Source organism: Odontesthes bonariensis, chromosome 23 (assembly GCF_027942865.1).
Source record: "Odontesthes bonariensis isolate fOdoBon6 chromosome 23, fOdoBon6.hap1, whole genome shotgun sequence".
In the NCBI taxonomy this organism is placed as follows: Eukaryota; Metazoa; Chordata; class Actinopteri; order Atheriniformes; family Atherinopsidae; genus Odontesthes; species Odontesthes bonariensis.
The window spans coordinates 22,427,725-22,449,550 of record NC_134528.1 but is presented as its reverse complement, the minus strand read 5'-3'; the positions used below and the strand labels follow the sequence as shown (position 1 = coordinate 22,449,550).

At 41.6% G+C, this 21,826-nt stretch overlaps 2 protein-coding genes across 6 annotated transcripts in view; one reads left to right on the top strand and one right to left on the bottom strand.

The window, feature by feature from the left end:
* Positions 1-11,491, top strand: part of arhgap22b (Rho GTPase activating protein 22b) — a 36,056-nt gene extending 24,565 nt beyond the window's left edge. Inside the window, exons 4-10 of the mRNA XM_075457902.1 lie at positions 2,125-2,253; positions 5,975-6,182; positions 6,284-6,416; positions 6,507-6,580; positions 6,676-6,797; positions 6,969-7,977; positions 8,650-11,491. Coding sequence (XP_075314017.1) covers positions 2,125-2,253; positions 5,975-6,182; positions 6,284-6,416; positions 6,507-6,580; positions 6,676-6,797; positions 6,969-7,977; positions 8,650-8,872 — 1,898 coding nt within the window. The 3' untranslated portion in view covers positions 8,873-11,491. The remainder of the gene's footprint in view (positions 1-2,124; positions 2,254-5,974; positions 6,183-6,283; positions 6,417-6,506; positions 6,581-6,675; positions 6,798-6,968; positions 7,978-8,649) is intronic.
* A 559-nt stretch (positions 11,492-12,050) lies between these two features.
* The window catches only part of mapk8b (mitogen-activated protein kinase 8b), a 32,231-nt gene continuing 22,455 nt past the window's right edge, over positions 12,051-21,826 (bottom strand). For 3 of the 5 annotated variants that reach the window (XM_075457891.1, XM_075457889.1, XM_075457890.1), the window contains exons 8-12: positions 21,156-21,338; positions 20,200-20,324; positions 19,165-19,228; positions 18,536-18,613; positions 12,051-17,355 (exon numbers count right to left, since the gene is read on the bottom strand). In XM_075457891.1, the coding sequence (XP_075314006.1) occupies positions 17,165-17,355; positions 18,536-18,613; positions 19,165-19,228; positions 20,200-20,324; positions 21,156-21,338 (641 nt within the window). In that variant the 3' untranslated portion in view covers positions 12,051-17,164. Of the gene's footprint in view, positions 17,361-18,535; positions 18,614-19,164; positions 19,229-20,199; positions 20,325-21,155; positions 21,339-21,826 lie in introns of those variants that run through there. The other 2 variants (XM_075457892.1, XR_012768683.1) reach the window with 2 other exon arrangements.

The window sequence follows — 21,826 nt, the reverse complement described above, 5'->3', positions numbered from 1 at the left end:
TGACTCGACTCTACGCTGTTACCTGGCAGTTCGGCCTGCTTCTTCTTGGGCTGGCTCATTACAGACTACGGCGCCTCACATCCGAACTAGTGGCCTAAACGGGCACCGCAGGTCGATCCCCAAAGGATTTTAATTGTTTTATCCTGGCTGCACAGTTCATAGGGTGGTTTATAGGCTCAAAACAGATCCGAGGTATTTCTTTTTCCAATTCTATCGGACAATCCAATGGTTTTACAGTTTGCACCTGTAAAACCAAAAAGCCGCTCCGTCTTTGCTGCATCTGTAATGACCAAACCCTACACGGACCCATTAGATTCTGGTAACATAACATTCAGGGATGAACTTGCTTTGAACTGGCGAGGTGGATGTACAACACAAGTTAACCTGATGGGACAGCTGAGCTCTACATGTAATTTTCAGGTCTAACCTTAAGCTAGCGGATTGTCAGTAAAAGCCACCAAAACGTAGGCCGACTGCTAACGTTGTTGTGCACCCAGAAATGGAACCGGTACTTTTGCAGTTGAGTAATGGGCCGACTTTCTCTTCAATCCATTGATGCTCAGCTGCCTCAAACGTGCAATATTTCATCTGACAGCTCCATCAAGCCATCTTTGCAGTTTAATGTTCAAACTGCTTCAGCGAGGAAAGGATTCCACCTCTGCGCCAAGAGAAAAAGAAAAAAGAGAACCGCCTTCCTTCCGTCTTCTCTTCGGTTCCACTCATCTCCCATTCAGAAGCATCCGAGCGCCCGGCTGACATTTAAGAGCAAAAGCAGGGGTGTGTGTTCAGTGAAAGCAGAAGTGCGCGTGCTGTAAACATTCATTCTCCTCACAGCTTCAAATGTCAGCCTCTGACTGCTGTGTGGAGGGACCACGATCAGATTCATCACAAGAGCTTTGAGAGGAAAACTCAGTCAAACGTGCGTCTCTGTAAACCCTGCTGTCAGCGTTATCTTAATAAGCTCCAAAAGGGATCTTTGTACGCCCTGTCAATCCAAGCTTGGATGTTCCCAGAGTTCTGATGCCCACTGGCTATGTTAGGATTGATTTAAGTGGCTCAGTCTGTGTGTGTGCTTGTGTCTCAAGAGGGCATTAGATGTATTGGATGTGTCCAGGCTTCTTCATGTCCACATTTCCAATATATTTTTCAATACCGAGGAGGCCTTCTCATTCCTCTCTTTTCCTAAAGTCAAGTTCAAGAACCCATTTAAATGCAACAGCGTAAATCAATCGTTTGTAGTCATGAAAGGAGATAAAACATCTAATAAATGCAAATCCCCCTTTTTGTTATTGCCAGACAGCAGAGCACCGTTCGTCAGGACAGTGCGACTTTGAAAAGCTGGGTGACAATGGCCCTGAGCTTAATAGCACTGCTGTTGATATTTGGTTTCGCCTCTCACAGCTAAATGACTGGGACAACAATGACTGCAGCAACACCCCCATCTGACACAAACTGCCCAAATGAAGCAACCAGAGAGGCGGCATTCCCCAAATAACTTCAATGTATGCCTAAAAGAAATCCTGTACGCACAGTAAGAGATGATGATGATGTCATGATAATGAGACGCGTTTGCCATTTGTTGCGTTTTGTCATTTTTCCTAAACTATTTGCAAAACAAACTCGTTCAGTGTTCTTACCTCAACTTCACGATCCACATTGGTCTTTTTTAAATTGTAGCGTTTGATACATTTCACATGCTTTACATACAACTGTTTCATGCTAGAGTGTGAAGTTAAACAAACCAAGGGGGGGAGGGAGTATGTAAGGACCATTTCTGCATCTCCATTTCAGCTTGTAATAAGCTGATCTGACACTGAAGAAACAAGAGCGCCCCGCAGCAGATCTTCAGCACCATCTTGTGGTCAGAAACCGTTACTGCACGTTGATTTAAACTGAAAGAAAAAACCCGTTCAGAAGAATTGATCAAACGTTCATTTAAAGGAACAGACCAATTACAGCTGGCGTAATCCAGGCGATTATTTATTAATGTCTTTGAGCAGTTTCAACTGTCTACATCTAAAACACTGCACTAAGATGACATTAAGGTAAACTGCCATTACAGAACACTGCAGGGTATCTGCAGGCTGTACTCACATCACATGCTCCTCTTGTTTGGCCCCACAGGTGGAACTGGAGAGAAAGACCGGGCCCCCATCAGCCATGAATCCTTCCTGCTCATGGCAAACTCCCAGACGGACATGGATGATTGGGTCAAGGCCATACGGCGGGTCATCTGGGCGCCGTTTGGAGGAGGTAAACCTATCAGATCCTCTGAACTGAAACATAAGGAATGTGGCGACTGCTACATTCGCAAACAGATTACCAGCCTTCAATGATTTGTGTGTCTTCAGTGGGCAACTATTAAAAAATTCAAAGTTCAAATGGACTGAGATAGCTTCTGTTGAGCAATTTCTGGGTAAAGGACAGAGAAAAAAAAAGAGCTTTTCTAAAAATACTTCTATGCCAATTAAGTTTGAAGGCATACCTTCATAAGCCAGGAGGTCTTCATTTCCTATCAGCCCTGCAGGCTCCAGACGTCTCCCAACTATATTTTAAATAAGATCTTGCCGTTCAAGTAGAAAAAGACAACAGCAGACCACATCCCCGGCCCGTCTCTGTTCTACTTTATAAAAGTCCCAAACTCGTAGCACAAGCAGCACTGTGTCGCCATTCTTGGTCTTAAGCATGTGTACCTGACTGGAGAAACGTGATCTGTTCCAGTAAGGTGCGGCTGTGAATTCAGAAACAGGACAGACGTGGGGGGGTGGTTTGGCCTACAAATCGGCCTGCACAGTAGGGAGCTTGTTTGTCATTTGTAATTTTAATCCTCAACTTAATTCCCCACCAAAAGTCAACTTCAAATCACACATCTTGAGCTGTATACAGGATGTGGGAGGTCAAAGCTAATCCCGTTTTCCTTTTTTTAAACAAAGTCTTCAGTGTTTCGAAACAGCAGCTGACCTCTCGTTAATTGTCACCCGTCTGCATGTCAGACGGGTGAACTTGACAGAGGGGCAGAAATAAACCCAGGCATGTCTGGCTGGGAGCTCACACGGAGCAGCTGAACAGCAAGGTGTGGGGTTACCAATAAGCACTATATTAATAGGAGCATAAATGCAAAGTAACACACCGTTTACAGAGCGTGTGACATCACAAGTCTGATCTGGACTTTTTGTTGTTTTCTTTTTGTCGGGTTTAAACTCTCCAACAACTTAAACATGCATGTCAGCTTAATTGGTGTCTCTAAAATTGTCCCGAGGAGTGAGTGAGTGTGAGCGTGTGTGTGTGTGGTTGTTTGTCTCGTTTGTCTCTGTGTGGCCCTGTGCTGGACTGGCGGCCTGTCCAGGGTGTACCCCGCCTCTCGCCCGATGACCGCTGGGATAGGCTCCAGCCCCCCCGCGCCCTGACCAACGGATTCAGGGTATAGAAAATGGATGGATGGATGGATAAATGGATATTAGCCCATTAAAGCCTGAGGTTCCATATGTTGTATCCAGCCTCAACAGCTGAAACTGCCTCTTAACACTCCAAAACTAGGTTGTAAACTCAAACTACCACGTGACTTATTCGTAAGTGAAATTAACATTTCACACCTACTCAGTTTAGACATTTTGTCCATTACCAGCTTGGCCTTTTGAAACTCGAAGCATGTTAATGACAATGAGACCCCAACCGAAAGCACTTTTCTTTGAGATTTTAAACCGGCAACTTAGACTCTAAGCTCATTTGGAAATTGTTACATATTTAATAGTTTTTTTTTTAATAATTTAACAATTTAACAGTTCTTTTGGTAAAACAATGGAGTGGGCATTCTCAGGTCATTAGGAAGTACACCTGCACCAGATTGGAAGGTTTTATACTTAATTTATATGAAAAGGCACGCTAATACTTGATAAGTTATAGGGCGCTCAGACAGAAAGCGACTTGAACAATGGTTGAGGGCATTGACCTTTTATGTTGCTTTAGAAAAGATAAGCTACTCAACAAAGAACACACTTGACAAGTTTTGGAAAATATGGAATATTTTCTATAATTTTCTTGAGAATAACAATATGGATGTAGATGGTTGGATGGATGACAAATAGGACTTAGTTGTCTTTATTTGATTTATTTATTTAATCTCTGGTCTTTTTAGTTTTGTTTTTGTCTTGTCTTTGTTTTTTTATATTATAATGTAATCTTTATTTATGATAAAGATTACATTATTACATTACATTATGGATTTGTGTGAGTACAAACCATATGCTTGCTTTATTTATGCTTTATTACAAGTCCCCTTTCTCTATTTTGTTTTGTTTTATTATATTTTTTATGTACCATACTATGCCATTGTGCTGTTTTGTATTGATCTCTGTTTGTTTATAAAATTAACAAAATTCTTAATAAATAAATTAAAAAAAATAAATAAAAGTGACTTGAGCGACGCGGCGGCCAGCTGCCATTCATTTTCAATGTACGCTGGTGATAATGCGCGACCGGCGTTGTGAGCGACGTGAGCGACGCGTCAAAAGTTGATAGGCTCAACTTTGTGCAAATGCGCAGCAGCCATGAGCGACTGCAGGCGACGCGATGCGAGCGACCACAGGCGCTTTTGTCGCTTTTGGTATGAGCGCCCAGTTACATGGGCACATGACAAAGAAAAAACACTTTACGCATATTACATGTTTAATTTTTGGGTGGTTTAAATTTCCTACTCGATGTTTTACAATAGCTTTAAACCTTTTTTTTTTTTTTTTAAACACCTTAAGTTGGCCTGTCATTGATTTCTGCTTTATAACGTGTAAGCAGTTAGAGCTACCAAACTTGATATAAAAGTTGCAACTTGACAATTGAGGTAGAGATAAAAAGAAAATAACAAATTTTTCCCTATCCAAACAACTTGAATCCTCTAAAAGAAACCCCCGAAAATCTGAAAATAAAAACAATGGTGTCACGCAAAAAACGACACTAGCTAGCAAGCTGTTCAACATTGGCTCAATTTAGCTTTATAGACTTCTTCATAACCGTTCTTAATCTAAAATATGGTTTGCTTCGTTTAAAACTTTTTTTTTTTTTTTAATTAGAAGGGAATGCACTCCGTGATCTCAGACTGGCGTTGTGACGCAGTTACTAAATTACATCAACGGTTATTCACTGTTGCTCGGGCATACAGTATTTCCAGCCTCCCTCTCAGATTCACAGGCCTGAGGTGTCTGTAACTCTTCTATGTCCAGAATAGATATGTCGCCAACTTGCAGACCTGTCATTAACAGCAGCTCTACAGTCAGCACACTGACCCCCTCACCCTACCCGTCTGCTACCGGACACATTTTTCTCTGCTCCCTCTCTTCGCCTCTGTCTTTTTCCTCCACTCGTCTATGCGCTGGCAAGGGTTTGGAAATAAATGATTAATCTGCGATATCCCAAAATCAAATGCCAGACACGGAATGGACTAACTTGGTGAAATGTGGGTTGGGTATGTATGAGAGAAGCTCTCTGCTGCTGTGCAGCTCCTGTACGGTGAAATACTACGATTACTGCGAGCTGTCAGCCAGCTGTGACTGTTGCAGTCAGTCAACAGGTAATTAGCAGCGGCCAATTAACTTGGTTTAAAGATGCTTTTAGGGTGCCGTGTTTCGAATGGAGTATTTCTCTTTGATAGTCTCTGATAGTCTTGTAGTGAATTCTATGTGAAAATGAGGAATTAATCCATGCGATTGGCACTAATACAGGATACTATCTGCTTTTAAAGGTGACATTTAATGTGACAAACTGGGCAGTGTCATACAGCAGTCTTGCTCGTGCTCTAATCACACTAAAGTAGCATGTCTCAGTCCAAGCAAAAAACATATATTTGTACTCATCATATTTATATAATATTTTCTTTAAATATTTCTATAGGCTCTCTGTACTTAGAAGACGAAAAAAACCTTTCTCTAACACAGTAAAGCTTCAACCCACCAACCCTCTCTGTGTTTTCTTTGTTCATCCTCAGGAATATTTGGCCAGCGTCTAGAGGACACGGTGCAGTATGAGAAGAAGTTTGGCCCCCGCCTGGCACCCCTGTTGGTGGAGCAGTGTGTTGACTTCATCAGAGAGAGGGGTCTGGATGAGGAGGGTCTCTTCCGGATGCCCGGACAGGCCAATCTGGTCAAAGAGCTTCAGGAGGCCTTCGACTGCGGGGACAAGCCTCTGTTTGACAGGTGGAGAGAGCATCTATCGAGAGTTTCTGATTTTTACAGTCCTGATGCCCCGTCCTTTGCTGTACTGTTTCTTTCCATTTATTGCGTGTATTCACTTGCAGTAACACAGAAGTCCACACGGTGGCATCATTGTTAAAATTGTACCTGCGAGAGCTGCCTGAACCAGTGATCCCCTTCTCCAAATATGAAGACTTTCTAACCTGTGCACAGCTTTTGGCCAAAGATGAGGAAGAGGTTTGTGCGGACTCCTTCTTTGTCGGTGTATCATTTGGGCGTCATTGTGTATAGAATAAGTGCTACAGTGTGTTTTGTGTTTTATGCCAGGGGGTCCAGGAGCTTGAAAATCAAGTTAGCACTCTACCTCTACCGAACTTCAATCTCCTCAAGTACATATGCAAGTAAGTCCCCCGCCCCACCTTTTGTTTCGGCTTGATGATTTTTCAAAAATGATGTCTTTTTCTGTCCCAGTCTTCACACGATTATCTGTCTGTAGGTTTCTAGATGAGGTCCAGTCCCACTGTAACGAGAACAAGATGAGTGTCCAGAACCTCGCCACAGTATTTGGACCAAATATTCTTCGTCCCAAGATGGAGGACCCAGTTACTATCATGGAAGGTATGCACAACTTAATAATTATTCAAATTTAAGTGTTTAATTCAACACATTACACGCTGTAGTAGTCCCATCTGATAACACTATTAAACATACTGTATGTGCAGATTGAACCTGATAAAACTGGCTGTACCTTTCATGACATTCTGCCTGAATGTGGTCTACATTGTCTAGGGACTTCTCTGGTCCAGCATCTAATGACAGTCCTCATTAGGGAACACAACCGATTGTACTCAGGGAGGGACCAGGAACGAGCCATATTACCTCAAACTGAGGTACCTGTCCAGGGGCATCAGCTCCAACACCGCAGCCTGGGAGCGTGGATCTCGGAAGAGGACCTGCAGAGCTGTCCCGTCTCCAACCCCGACCAAGAACTTCACAGTAGTGCCTCATCCCTGGATGCCAAACTGTGCGCAGCTGTCACTCCCACACAGGGCCCTAACCCGAACCCTGGAACAAAACTTGGGTCTTCAACAGGGAAGGGAGAGCTAGTGGTCAGCCCTAGTAAACAAGCCAAGACCATGCCTTCCTGGAAATACTCATTTAAAAGCTCCTCTGCGCCTCGTTCGCAGCCTCAAGCAAAGCAAAGCGTCACTGGGGGCTCAGTGGCAGATACAACCAGTGGTGGTGGAGGAGGTAACTGGCTCATGAATGGTCTATCCTCCTTGAGGGGACACCGGCGCACGTCATCAGGTGAGCGGTCCACCCGCGATCGTGACTCCACCGGCTCCTCCCAGAGACTGTCCACCTATGACAACGTCACCTGCTCCTCTAGCGTGGGGAGTGTTCCGAGTGTCTCCAGCACACCGTGGTCTACGTCCTCCTGTGAAATCTCCGTGGCTGACTCTGGCGGGGATCCCTCAGCACACCAGAACTTTGGTGGTGGTGTAGAAGGTGGTGAGAAGGGGGAGTGGGTGGAAAGCCAGAGGGAGGCTGAAATAGAAAGGGATGGAGGGATGATGACAGAGCCCAGCTCTGAGCAGGACAGTTATGAGGCCATGGAACTTTGCACTAGCAGTGCAGCCTGCAGTGAGAACGGAAACGTGGCCTTGGCAGCCGGAGTGCCGTCCATTATCATGACCGAAGATGGAGATGCCAATAACTTAAGTTTGAGCAGCCTGGTGGAGGGACTTAAGGACGAGTTGAGAAAGCAGAAGTCCACATACGAGGCCAGGATTCAAAAGTAAGTCTATGTTGCAAGATCTTTTTAGTCATGGGCAATTAATGTTGATTTTCTCCTTTTTGTCGTTGATACAAGTGTCATGTCTGTTATAGACTTCTGCCCCAGGCACACTTCCTTGCAGACTGTACGGAGTGAACTATGGCATCACTCTGTCGTGATTTCATTTTACAGTACAGTAGTGCTGCTGTATATCAAGCTTTTGTGGAGGTAAACTTCAGAGGTGTAATGTTGCTCTTTTCTATTCTGTTGGGGACCAGAAAGAATTAAAAAATCCTCTCCGAACATGAGGCATCCTTCTTAACACAGGTTTTGAATTTTGAAATAGACATCCTGTGTTTTTTAGATCTACATCTAAGTGACTTGTATAAAAAATGCAGGTTTGAATCACCATGCTCATAAAATCTACTCAGATGCTTTATAAGCAGCAAAAATTACTTAAAAGCTACAAAACGTGGTCCTCCTTTTTTTTTAGGTGGAGGGGGGGGTCAGAAAGCCCCTTTGTCAGGAAGTCCTGACATCCTTAAATCCATTCATTTGGGCAAGCTGCAGAAAGATCCAGATTTTTATTGTTTCAAGAAGATCTTTGCGAGATGTTCGTTTTGCGATGATTAATTCAAAAGAACAAAGACAATTGTGAACTACCTTTATGTGTGTTGTGCTCCATCCCCTCAGACTGGAAGAGTCCAGTGCTGCTCTGTGTGCCCAGATGGAGCGTTTGGAACAAGAAATGGAACAAGAGAGGAAGAAACAACGCATGCTGGAGATCAAACTTCGAAACTCTGAGCGAGCACGGGAGGATGCAGAAAACCGCAACCGACTTCTGGAGAAAGAGATGGAGGATTTCTTTTCCACACTGGGGGATCTGGCCCTGGGTGCAAGAACAAGTGACATTTGATACAACATGGTATTTTATTTGTGTGAAACTGTCAGTGTTTCAGGGGCTACCATTCTCTTCAGTGCATCAGAACGTTCCTTAGGAAGAAGATTAAAACAAGAGAAATGAAAGAAGCATGTTGTTGCACATTCCCTACAAGCTTGAAATTGAAATGTGGAGATGGTAGTAAATGCTAAAGGTAGTAAATGTAGTCCCTGTCTGGATCGTCTCCACTTGACGATTTTGACTCCTGCATGCTTGAAACTGAACGTTAAAAGGGCGCTTCTGTGATGAGCCAACACTCCTTGCAAATTATCCAGGGTTTATCTGATGAAGGCAGTGTTTTAAACATTTCAGGTGCCTGTACAAGACTGATATAAAATAATGTAACATCCCTGACATTCTCTGTACTGGTTAGCACTGTCTTTTTGAACCACTACTTTACATGGACGCTAAGTTAATGGATTTTGTGCTTAAACTGTAGAGTTATTAGAAATGTCACTGTTAATGCAGATAGCTGATTAATATTAATCTTCATTGGATATTTATGTTAAAGCAATAGTTTGACATTTTGGGGAATATTTAATGTCCCACTGAGGGTTATATGTTGAGTTTGATACCACTCTGAACCTGAGGAAGTTCTGGCTAGTAGCTGCTAGCCTAGCTTAAGACAAAGAGAGGGGAAAAGGAAAAACAAACAAGCAAAAATTCACCAGTAACACCCAAAGGTAAGTAATCACGCTATATCATATTTGCATATTAATGGCCTACTTTTAAAAGTCAAACAGTACAAGTACACATTTTTGATTTACTTATTTTCTTTAACAGGAAATGAGTCTTTATGCAAATCTAAGCTAACTGTCTTAAGCGCTTGAATATTTTGTGGTGTCCGACATCTCAGCAAACATTCAACAACATGGCAAATAGTTAACATTGTACCGAGTCAATTAATCTAGTGGAGGAAGCTATGAAATGTCCTTCTTTTTTGTCCAGGCTTTGAAAATATGAATCAGTTGCTAAAATGTAAATTTACCAAAGTGCTATTGAGTGGTAATGTTGTGACGCCCAAAACTAAATTCTGACCAGGATGGCGACTGCAAAAAGTCCCATTGATGTGCAGTATTTCTCCAAAACTAGGCTTATTGAAGTGTTTTAATAGTGAGGAACCACTAGTTACCTTTATGTAATTTGGGTGAACTGCTTCTTTAAATACAGTGAAGGTTTTAGCAGCAGTTCCTCAACTAGTACCATCCTCCATATTTTTTTTTTATTGCCAGCGCTTCTATAGTTTTCTGTAGAATTCAGTTTGTATATCGTAAAAGGAAAAGCAGGTTTCAGAAAACAAGATTTCCCAAATGGTTTCTTCCATAGTAACTGAAGCATCAACAGATGGGACTCCCGCCACAGCTGCCTCAAACTCTTCTTTGTCCTCAGGCCCTTCCAGTGCCTCTCTCGTCACCATCGACATGGTTTCCAAGTCCATTTGACGGCAAAGTCTCGATCTTCAATTCATTCTGATCCTTGCTGATGTAAATAGACCTTTGATGTACATATAATATAACAGGGATGATGAAAACCATTCTGAAAGCATTTTTCAGCCTAGTCCACTTGCAAGTGGCTCATTTACAATACACAGTAAATACCAAAGCTGGACTGCCTCAGCTGTTCACTCACAAGAGATCAGAATGGCCTGCCTGGAAGCCATGTTGATTTTGGCACATGAAGCTGAACACTGCCCTCAGAGAAACAATGGAGTTTCCTGGTTGTGCCTTCAGGGAAGTGTTTTTAAACAGGAAATAAAATGTAATGTTGCTTGCTTGTCTGGAAACGTGCATATATTTACCCCATAGTATACTCAGTGGCTGCATTGTTTTTTTGTTTTTTTTTTAATACAATGAACAAACTGCTGATGCTGATAAATCACTTGAAGGTGCCAATTCTTGTGAAAGTCAATTGTGAATTGAGTGGAGGTTTTGCATTAAGAATGTATCCTTGTAGTGAATGTGTTATTGATTAAAAACCAGCCCTATAGAAAAGAAAAAGAGAGAAAAAAAAAGGAGTAAAAAAAGGAAGCCTCTCCTTACGTTTAACCTGCATTTCTGGCTACAGTGTGGCGTAAGACACAGGGTACTGCTGGTCATGTTAGAAAATGTGTCGCAATAAGAGTCTCTTTTGTTACAAAGTGTAACTGTGAAGGTTTTTGTTTTGTCAAAGGAACAAAGGAAGTTTTGTCTCGATTTGATCATAATTCCATGTGGATATCAGCATCATATTACCAACTAAAAGAACGTCCAAAGGTGTCTCTGGCGACAGTTTTTTCTCAAAAAAGGGCCCAATGATCATTTATAATTTTCCATGCAAGTGTGCTTTTGGTCGGATAACTTGTTTTCTAAAGAACTAAATCACAATGAATTATTCTTTTATCGGTTAAAAAGGTAACGGTCCTTCATTGACTCATCTCTTTCACACATAATGGTCAAAACCAAAAGCAGGTTCTTTCATTCCAACAGAACTTTTCTTTCGTCTTATGTGCGTCTCATGGCTAAGGATAACTGTTTTGTATTACTCTGCTGATCATCTATGGTGCTTATTTATTATGGATTTCCACTGTTGTAATAAATGGCCATATGTGGGAATAAAGGTGACTAACATGTGAAATTGTGTGGTGCACTTGAATTTCTGGAGAATGCGAAATTGCCCAAATTTGACAGGATTCTAAAAAAATGCTGTGAAATTTTGTGTTGACCATTAAACGGTTTTGGTTATAAGTACTTTCCTCTAAACTAGACCAACAAAATATCAATACAGCACGTATTTAAAAAAAAATAAATAAAAAAAGAAGCTGTTTTAAGCAGCTGGCTATGTTGTACATAACCAGACATTAAAGAAAAACAAAATGTATATTTCCAATTTATTTTGAAGTGCCACATCATGCTACTCAATAGCAGTACACAACACTTTAGCTCGTAAAATCTGCAGTATAATTTCACTCGTAGAAAATGACTGAATGTTCTTGGGAGGAGTTTATTAAACATTAGCTGTGAGTATTGGGAAAGATCTGGGTCTTGAAGAAAGAAAGACCACATCCCTCAGAGGCAGTGGAGCCTTTCAAGTACTGGCCGACAAAGATTACCCAACTCCATGAAAGCACTGAGCAATGAAGACAAAACATTTGTTCATACGGAAAGAAGACGTACAATCATGAACCAAAGTGTATTTCTTTTATTTGCAGTACATTTTTTTTTCTTTTTTTTTTCTCATTTCCAGGAGGTGGCATCATGAGATCCCAGTGCATGTATTCTAGTAGTGCACTTCTTCACTGGTTGCGGCTGGGACGCGCAGATCCAGGAATTCTTAAAACTAGTTGCATGGCTGGATTCACTAGCAAACATTACAAACCAGCACCAGACATATAACGATTTCTTGTAGGTATTTACTCAGCTTTTTTGTGTTTATTAACATACGAATACGTCCCGTATCCAAAATCTGTCAGCAATGTGCGAATCAAAGAACTTTCGGACTCTACATCAAATTACGGCCGACAGATATTTTGGTGGGAAAGACCGATTACGTAACATCATGACTAAAAAAACAAGTCACAGAAATAACAATTGATCTTATTTGTAAAAAAAAAAAAAAAAGAAGGAAAAGAAAGAAAGAAATAAAGAAGGAAAACATGGATTGACGGTACCAAAACATTTTCTTTACCTTCAGAAGACAGCTATGGCTAAGCCCATCACATATTACTAGCACAGTTTGCTGAAGGTATTGCACATTTAGTTTAAAAAACAAACAAACAAACAAAAACAAAAAAACCAAGACAAACCCCCCCAAAAAAAGAAAAAAATATTTTATATAACAATTCTCTTACTTCTGGGTGAAGTATACATAATGTACAAAACTAGAAGTCTGCTGAAACTGACAAATAGTACGCGTTCAAATAAATAAATAATGGAATCTGTTATTCACACATCTTCGATAGCTAATTCTGCAGGTGACTAAATATTTGCACGAACAGGCAGAAAACTCAGCGTGAGGTAGTTCATCAAAGCTGACTTAAATTAGAAGAAAAATTGTTTGGAGAGATGTCATAATATTACTAATAAAGCAACAACAACCTAAGATGGAAAAAAAAGAGAAATTAATAAAACTCAAATTAATGCCCCTAACGTTGGGTTAAGAAAATTAAGAGCACTTTCAAGGAAAAAAAAAACGTTTTTTGATCGACTTTTTTCTCTTTTACCCAATATCATATTTGGATACATTCCTCTGTTTTCTCCTGATTACTCCTGCTTTTCATACAGATGTGACACTGTTTATTGATTAAACAGTACTACCATACATCCATTATTGGAAATTTAGTATTTTTTCTGTTGGAAACTATAATAATTACTGCAGTTTAGTTACGTACTACATTATTGTTGGCTCTACAGCTGAATACTGATGCACAATATTGATTAAAAAGCATTTCTTCAACATTACGGTGGGCAGTGGCACCAGCTGTTTGTTACAATGTAAGTGTTAAGTAAGTCCATATTTATGCATCACCGAATTAAAACGGGTTGCACCAGAAAAACTGATGCGAGTGTAGATATTTTACACCCCTGGAAAACTTAACATTAGCTAGCCAATAAATCTAACCCCAACTGTTGCATATCATTGGAGCAAAGCAAAATATTTTTAATAAAATTTGTATAACTGTTGCGTGGCTGATTGACAAGCTGTTTGCTTCTTTTGTGTGATACTGTGTAGCAAACTGGCATGGTAATATGTCCTTTTTGATATGCTTTACAATTGTGTAACTGTTAAGATCGCCTTTGTCGGCTAATATGAATAATATCAATGAGCTAATTGTTTGGGTAAAATTGATTAGTTAACTGTTGTGCAGCTAGCTGACTAAGCTAATGTTTTATTTTCAACTACAGTTAATATAACAGTTGCGTAACTAATTGCCAAAGCTAACGTTCGCTTGTTAAAATAAGTTGTGTAATTGACCAGCTAACTTTTTTTATTTTATCATGCACTTGCAGCTAACTAACAAGCTAATGTTGAAGTGGTGCGCAAGGACTTAACAAAGCTAACATTTGCTTGTTAATATAGTGAAAATGAATTGTTGTGTGGCTAACTGACAAGGTAACATTTTACAATTGTACTAAATACAAAACGTTGCTTAGCTAACTGACAGGCTAAATAATTGTGTGTGTATATATATATTTATTTTATTTCAAATAATTGTTTATATAAATCCCCTTTTGAGAATTAATAAATCATTTTATTCCAACTATTTTTTTCTTTCAACTTTCCACTAACATTTAGGGATAAAATATCAGTATCTGTGCATATAATTGAAGCAGCTAAACTTTTACATGTTTTTTTAATGATAAAGCTCAAGTTTTCTTTTCCAATGAACTATTGATGGTTGTGCAGCTGTTTGAAAAAACTACAACTACATGTTTAGGCTGAGAATTAAAAAGGAGGGAGATAATGTGATTTAAGCTATACTTTGCAGGGGCACTTGTTGATGTTTTCTAAAATTACAACTCAATTTCACAAAAGGTTATGTACCGTGAGTGAAAAAAAAAAAAAAAAGGGTGATGGTTCCTTTTAACAGACTAAATGATAAAACTGATTGCATTAGTAGGACATATTTCAATTTAAACATATCTATCCTTTTAAAACAAACAAACAAAAAAACATTTATAAAGGACTATAAAATGTTTCTTTTGGCCTGCAACAGAAGGCATTTGTTATACGGACCTCTTTTTTACGGCGCCATCTGCTTCCAATCTCACTACGGGTGTTCTACAAGTATCAAAAGGGCCTAATGTATCTTTGGCTCAGTTTTATTTTTTATTTTTTTACCTTCAAATATATTCATTAAGTTTTAATGATGCAACCCAATTTTTCAAATCGCTCATTTTCCAAACTCTCCAGTTGTTGGTAGCACACTTTGTAACGGATTTACGAATAGCTGGTGCCTGTCACAGACTTGACGTGTTAAGAAAGAGCCATAGTGCAGCAACATCTGAGATACATGCCACTAGATGGTTCAATCTCTTTAGCTTGACATATTTGGCAGACAAAAAGCTACCCAAGCACATCATAGCAAAGAGCTACAGTGTACGCTACACTCTGAAGATAACCTAGCCTCTTTGTTGTTGTGTGCTGGTGTGTTACACAGACAATCCCAGCAGTTATTTGAAATCTCCCACTGTAAGCATCCGTTTGTTATATATACACAGGAGAACACCACTTCTTAACTGTCGCAGATAGGTTTTCTTTATGCAAACATTTCGTGGCAGCCTTAATAACTGCAGGAATTCAGGAGAATAATGATGGTTAGGGGCCATTTTCTCTTCGTACCACAAGGTTTGCACACTAAGAAACACTGTGGTAGTTTGGCTCTGCCTTTCTGAGGGCTTTTTCCAACTAAACCTTGAACCTGGCTTCCAAACAGTAAACTTTACCCAAAATGCTTTATCCTTAAGTAGAACCTTTTAGTTCATTTTTCTCTTACTCTTCCAATCAACATATTTGTCAAAAGAGTACTCAAAAGGAAATATAAAAAATTTTAAAAAATAAAATAAAAGGTTATGAACCTATAATCCGGTTGCTGTCACTGCAAAGAAAGACTTTTATACTTTGATGAAAGACCTTGATAAAACTGCCTTTTCTTCTCAAAACGACTCAAACGTGCTCACGCACCTGAACCCCTCAACGTGCGCCATCACTTTCTTACCCTGCAAGACACCGCAGTCTTCTGCTGAAGGGTCAAAATCGAAACAAGTAGAAAAATATACAATACATTTGTGAGAACTACAACCCCACCATACATTACTGTTTGGACATGGAAACTACCGTTGTTATCAAGACGCCATAAAAGCCTACACATAACCGACACGCTCCCTTCCACAGACTCAGGAATGAACGACAAACAACAGGCACTTTTCCTTTCAAAAACCAAAATCAAATACACTCAAGAGGGCGAAAATTATTGCATACAGTAAGAATAATTTGTTTTCCTTGCGAGTCTGGTCGTTGGCGCTGCTTGGTTTTTTTTCTTGAATTCATAATTGCAGGCAAGTCTGGTATGCAGTGCATGTCCAACGCAGATAAAGATCAAATCGCTTTCGGATTCCATATTTTTTTTTTTTTTTTTTTAAATCACAACGTACAGATGGCAGGTGTCCTCGTCACACTGCTTCAAAACGACAGAATTGCTATCCCTCCAAGACACCGAATACAATAAACGTCCGCATGCTTTCTTAGTATCACGATTCCCTACTTGCACATTCCATTTTCGCCATTTTCCATTGACGACTTCACACAATCCCACAAAAACAAAAAAAAAAAAAAAAAAAAAATCCCTCTCTAAGCACATTAAAGAACATTCTAAAGACCCCGAACCGTCACCGAAAAACTTATCCCACCTAACCGGGTCCATAACGTTGCACCACTTTCTGGACATAAGAGGTCATTTGAAGACAGTCATTGAGGAACAATCCCGTGGGACCAGTAGCCTAAATGTAGAAGGTAAAAAATATATCTAATCTCAGCATTTTGACTGAACAGGAAGTGAAGAATTCAGGCAATCATAAAGCTTTCGTAAATGTGACATTTAACAACGTAGGAAGTGGTAGTGACTGAAAAGAGAAGTCTTTTTACAAACGAATCTACATGATCGCCGTTCAAATAAATGGATATCTCAGGAATTAAAAACAACATCCGTATCATGTCAGATTAAAAACAGATAAGGGAATTTCTAAGACCACACATTTGTCAATTAAATTAGGTTTCGATGGCTCACTGCAAACTCGTATCGAAGATAAAACTACATCTACCATAAAATCTGTACAAACTCGGTCTACATTTATATGGCAAGTTGTGGGTGAAACGGATGACTTTCAAAAGAAAAATGGATCACATTAGAACAGTTTACAGGTATTTCTTTAAATTCGGTCACTGCAAACCGAAACGTAGTGAAACAAGGATTCGATCATCTCCTTAGGTTTCTGAAAAATTAAGAAAATGACACGATAAATTACAGCTAGAAATGAAAAGAAATGCTAATAAAAAAAATGTTTAAAAAAAATTCTAAAGGTCATTGAGGGAAGGTGAAAAAACAAAACAAAAGATCTGTCCTTTCAAAAATGTTTTCTTAAACAGCTATCTGGGCTGGAGACGAGCATGGAGAGGAGGCAAATACGAGGGCTGGGGGGGACCAGGAGCCGGCGTCAGGCCGGTGGGTTCGGGCATTACCAGGGGGTGTGACCCAGGACTGGGTCCAGGGGCCGGAAAAGGTGAAGATGATAGTCATCTGCAGCAGCCCACAGGGCCACTGGCCGTAGCAGCGGCGGCAGCGACGGAGGCGCCGCCGGCCGTCTCCAGGCTGCTGTCGCAGTCGGTCAGGGTCTGGTTGGAGGAGACGTCGTTGGCGGAGGCGGACGAGGAGGTGGAGGGGTCGTGCTGGTGGTGCTGCGAAGGGCTGCTGCTCACTGTTGCACCTGTGCTATGAGAAGCAGGAAAAGGCTTGTGGTCAGTTTCTGAAAGCCACCGCTTTTAATTAGGGACCGAGCAGTGAAACTGCAAGGAGCCTATTGTATCTGTAAGGTTTCTTCTTTCTTTCTTCTTCTTATTCTTTGCACAATGTGCTCGAAAACTCTTGAAATTTTGCAAGCACTCGACGACATGAAAAAAATCTAAACTTTATATTTTTGGGAATCGCTCATTGACTCTGTAGGGGGCCTACGATGCTTAAAAATGGTCCCCGCATTGGGGTTAGTTTCGCGTGGGACGACAAAATTCGCTAACCTCATTCATCATGCCCAGACGCACAAAAAAGTCTCATGCCGCCATGGTCCCATGCCCACAGGAAGGCGGCCATTTTGGAAGGAAAGTGCGTTTTCATTTTTGACCAATTCCACGCCTTCCATATGATCGAACTTGTCCTACATATTTTCATTTTAAAAAAAATACTTTTTTGGGTCTTTTTAGAGACAGGAAGCAGGGGGCAGAGAGACGGGGAAGACATGCAGCAAAGGGCCGTCCGGTGTGGGACTCGAACTGGGGCCCGCTGCAGCGAGGACCGTAGCCTCTGTACATGGGGCGGCTGCTTAACCCACTACGCCACCGACAGCCCCTGTTCTACAGATTTAATGCTACAAGCTTCAAACTTGGCATGGTTACTCTTAAGACATAGGGGGAAAAATTCATGGGGAAACTTTTTCAAAACTTAAAGGGCGTGGGCATGGCGACGCCTCAAAGTTCGATGACTCCCCATCACTCGTCACAAAAAATGAACTCGTTTATAACTCCCACATACATTATCCAATCTGTCCCAAACTTCATACGGTGAATGCTGGACCCAGCCTGAACACGCACATATTATCATAGTGACATCCACCTATAGCGCCACCTGCTGGTGGGTGGAAACGTAGTTGTAGATGAGCTCAAGTCTGAGTAACAACACCGTTTCCCGATCCGTCTGTAGAACATGTGAATATTTGCCACACATACTGTGTGTGCACACGCTGTGAAGAAGTCCTGCAAGATTCACAGCAATTCAAGCAGGAGCACAACAAACCATGACATCAGATTTAAGACAGTTTGGCAAGTTCAGTCATTCTGCCGCCCACACATGTCATTCACACAACTGTGCTCGGACACTAAAGAAACTCCACTAACCTATGGATGCGGGCTGTCCCCTGATGACGCCATTCTTCGTCCGTTCCTCCCAGTCCAGCACCTCTTTATATATCAACTCTGAAACAAAAAAGTGGAACCATTTGTTTCAAACGTCAGTCACCACATTTGGACAAGACGGTGAAGCTGGACAGCAATTCTTAAGAGTCTGATTGGACAAAGGTCTTTCGAATGAGAGTTATGGCTAACAGGACTGTGAAAAGCACAAAGAAAGCAGACTTTCTGCGGTTTGTTTGTTAGCTTGAGGCTGCTTTAGCTTGATGCAGCCACAGTCCCCTCTGGGCTGAATGCCGTTTTTTTCTTTTGCCAGATTTCTTTCCGACTTCAACCCCTGCTTTTACTTTTCACCCCGGCAACGACTGCGAGCAGACGGGGAAGAAATCCACACAAGATCAAACTCCCCTCTCAGCCTGTTGGGATGCGCTCTCGTTGTACAACTCCACATGTAACAGTGATGAATTCCGAGTTATGACTGTGCGGAAGAATAAAGCGCAACTCCCTTAGGGAATGAAAATTAACTGGCTGCGGATCACAAAGCCAGGCCAACCTCATGCAACCCACTGCAAAGTACCGAGTGCTTTCCATCAGAGAAAAGAGAGGACCTCTCCTACCTTTCCATTCCTCCACTGTGTGCTCTCTCTCATCCAGCTGCTTGTCTGTGATCGCAGGTGGTGGCTTGAAAAAGGCAGAAAGACAATGGTCATTATCAACACAGAACAAGTTCACACACACCGACACACATCAAAATGGCTGAAACAAAGAATCTTTAAATATTGTGGTCCAGGCTATGCTGCTCGCAGCTGTAATTCAGTAGAAGAGAGTGGAGGAATTTCTTTAAATCTCTGGGACGCGGTTTTAAATAGTTGTTTCCGTCCTTCCTAATGCACAAAAGCCTGATTTGAAACAGCCAACAATAAACGGTTCTGTGCATGAATGGAAGTTGTTTTTGTTGTTTCCATCCACGCTTTTCTTATCCAGACCTTCCAAATGTAGGACAAAACAAACAAAAAAAAAAAGCCAATGGAAACCCAGCAAGTCTCAAACTAAAGGGGTTAAAAACTGCAGACTTGCTTACGAACTGGCCAGTGAAGAAAACTGCTCTCATCTTCATCTTTCTCTCGACGCTGAGAGGAGCTGGAGTGAACAACCTGAGAGGCAGCAGAGACTTAGAGGAACTGAGGATCTGATGCCTTCGTGATGTGTCGCAGCACACCATCGGTATACAAAGCAGCACTTGTCAAGGCCGACAAGACTGTCGGCTCTGAGGGATCCGTTCATGCCACTGAAGGACGAGGAGAAAAGCGGCGGCTCGCCTCATTTGCCGGATTACAGGCAAAAATTTAGCTGGCACTGACTGAGCCTTTGTGTTTCCAAGGAGAGTCTAAATGTTTGTCAGCAGAAACGAATTCAGAAATTCAGGCTTTTGCAGCATGAGCACGCAGAACACAAAGAAAGAGTTGGACCCCTCGTGGTTTACGGGGAGCACTTTATCTGTAAATGTAGTCATAATTCGCACAAATGCGCTCGACTGTCGCAGCGCAGCCTTTTTGTGCCGAGGCTGGAGCAGTTTTGGTGGAGAGCTCCACGGTCCGTCTCTCCTGTGCTTTCTCGAAGGTTCTGCCACGATCGAAACAAAGTGTACTTACTGCTTCCACTTCAGTCGGGTCGTACCACACGTTGATATAGGGGTGCTGGAGAGCCTCGTCCACGGAGATCCGCTTTGAAGCGTCTATTACCAGCATCTTGGATAGCAGGTCTCTGGCTTGGCTCGCTGAAAAGGCAGGGGAGCAAGAAACACACACAAATGAACGCTTCGTTCCAGCTGGGACAGCCCGGCTTGGTAATGCGATGCCCCTCGAGGCGACACGGGACGCCGGGGGAGGACACAATGCAGGGTGTTCCCCCAGCAAAGATTCCGTTTTAAAATCTTAAATCTTAGGTGGAAATGAAAAACAAAACACCTCGCCTGGCGAAACCATGTTTGTGGCCATCAATTCTATAGATCCTTGAGCATGTCTCCACTTGATAAAATTAGGACCAAATGGAAAAAAAAACAAAAAAAACAAAACAAAACACTGCTCTTGAGTCTCATTTGAGGTCACAAACTCCCCCGGGTGTTTGCCTCCTAAGGCAGAGACATGCAGCCACCTTAATCATCACTCATTCTGTATGAAGCCTTTGCCAGCGTGAGTCATCGGAGCTTTCAGAGGTGCAAGCAGAGGAAGAAGATGCAGTTAAACCAACACTCGGCTGAGTGTTGTCACATAATTCTACATCTTAATGAGGACAGCAAAAAGGTGAGCTACTTTATATATAAAAAAAAAAAAACTAAAACATTTCTACACATGAAGACGCACTCGAGGTAAATTCCTCCCCACAGTAAACAAGTTGATCCTGAGCTGTCGGTTTCTGGGAGAGATGCATAATGATCCGTCTCTTAGCTGTCAGCAGATGTTTGATGGGTGGCAAACATCTGGAACAACACTAAGTGACGCCATGGGGAGAAGGCACACTGGATTTTATCAATACGCTCTTACAATGGTCACAACTCTTCACGGACACTACATTTGAAAGGGTCTTAACAAGACCCCGGCACTCTCACCTTTCAGCTTGTTGTGTTCAGAGTCAGCAGGAAACAAGACATCGGGGAAGAGCTTCTCGAAGCTGTAGCCAGCGTACCGCGGCCGGTTCTCCACGTAGGTCCTCACCGACTGGTTGAGCTTCATCAGGAACTCCAGAGACGGCGTTCCCAGCTGCTCGATCACCTTGTTCCACTGGTCGATATCTTGCGGTTGCGGTGTTAAGAAAAGCAGTGGGCAGCGTTTGGGCTAAAGGAGCCTGCTGAAGTCTGCTGTGTGTTGCACCCATATCTGATTTGGATAGGTTTGTAAAATGCTCGTCTAAATTTCATCTGCACATAACCCCCGTGGGGAAGCGGCGGGATAAATACACTGAGAAAAGAAAAGTTTTAAGCATCTGCACTGTGCACTGCAGGTCAGATGATGCTCACCTTGATGTAGTCCAGATACTAGAACTACACATAGAGCCGTTTTTTTCTTGAAGACGAACACACACATGTATATACAGATGTAACACATACAGAAAATGCTCCTGGACGTCTTTGTTCAGTCTTTACAAAATAATAAAAAAAATGTTTTTAAAAATTTAAAATCAAGAGGGAGAAGCTTAGTGCGTCTAAAAACTGTCGCGGATTTCACCAATCAGCTAAAAACTGCTAAAACCAGCCAGATATTTAAAAATAAATAAAATATC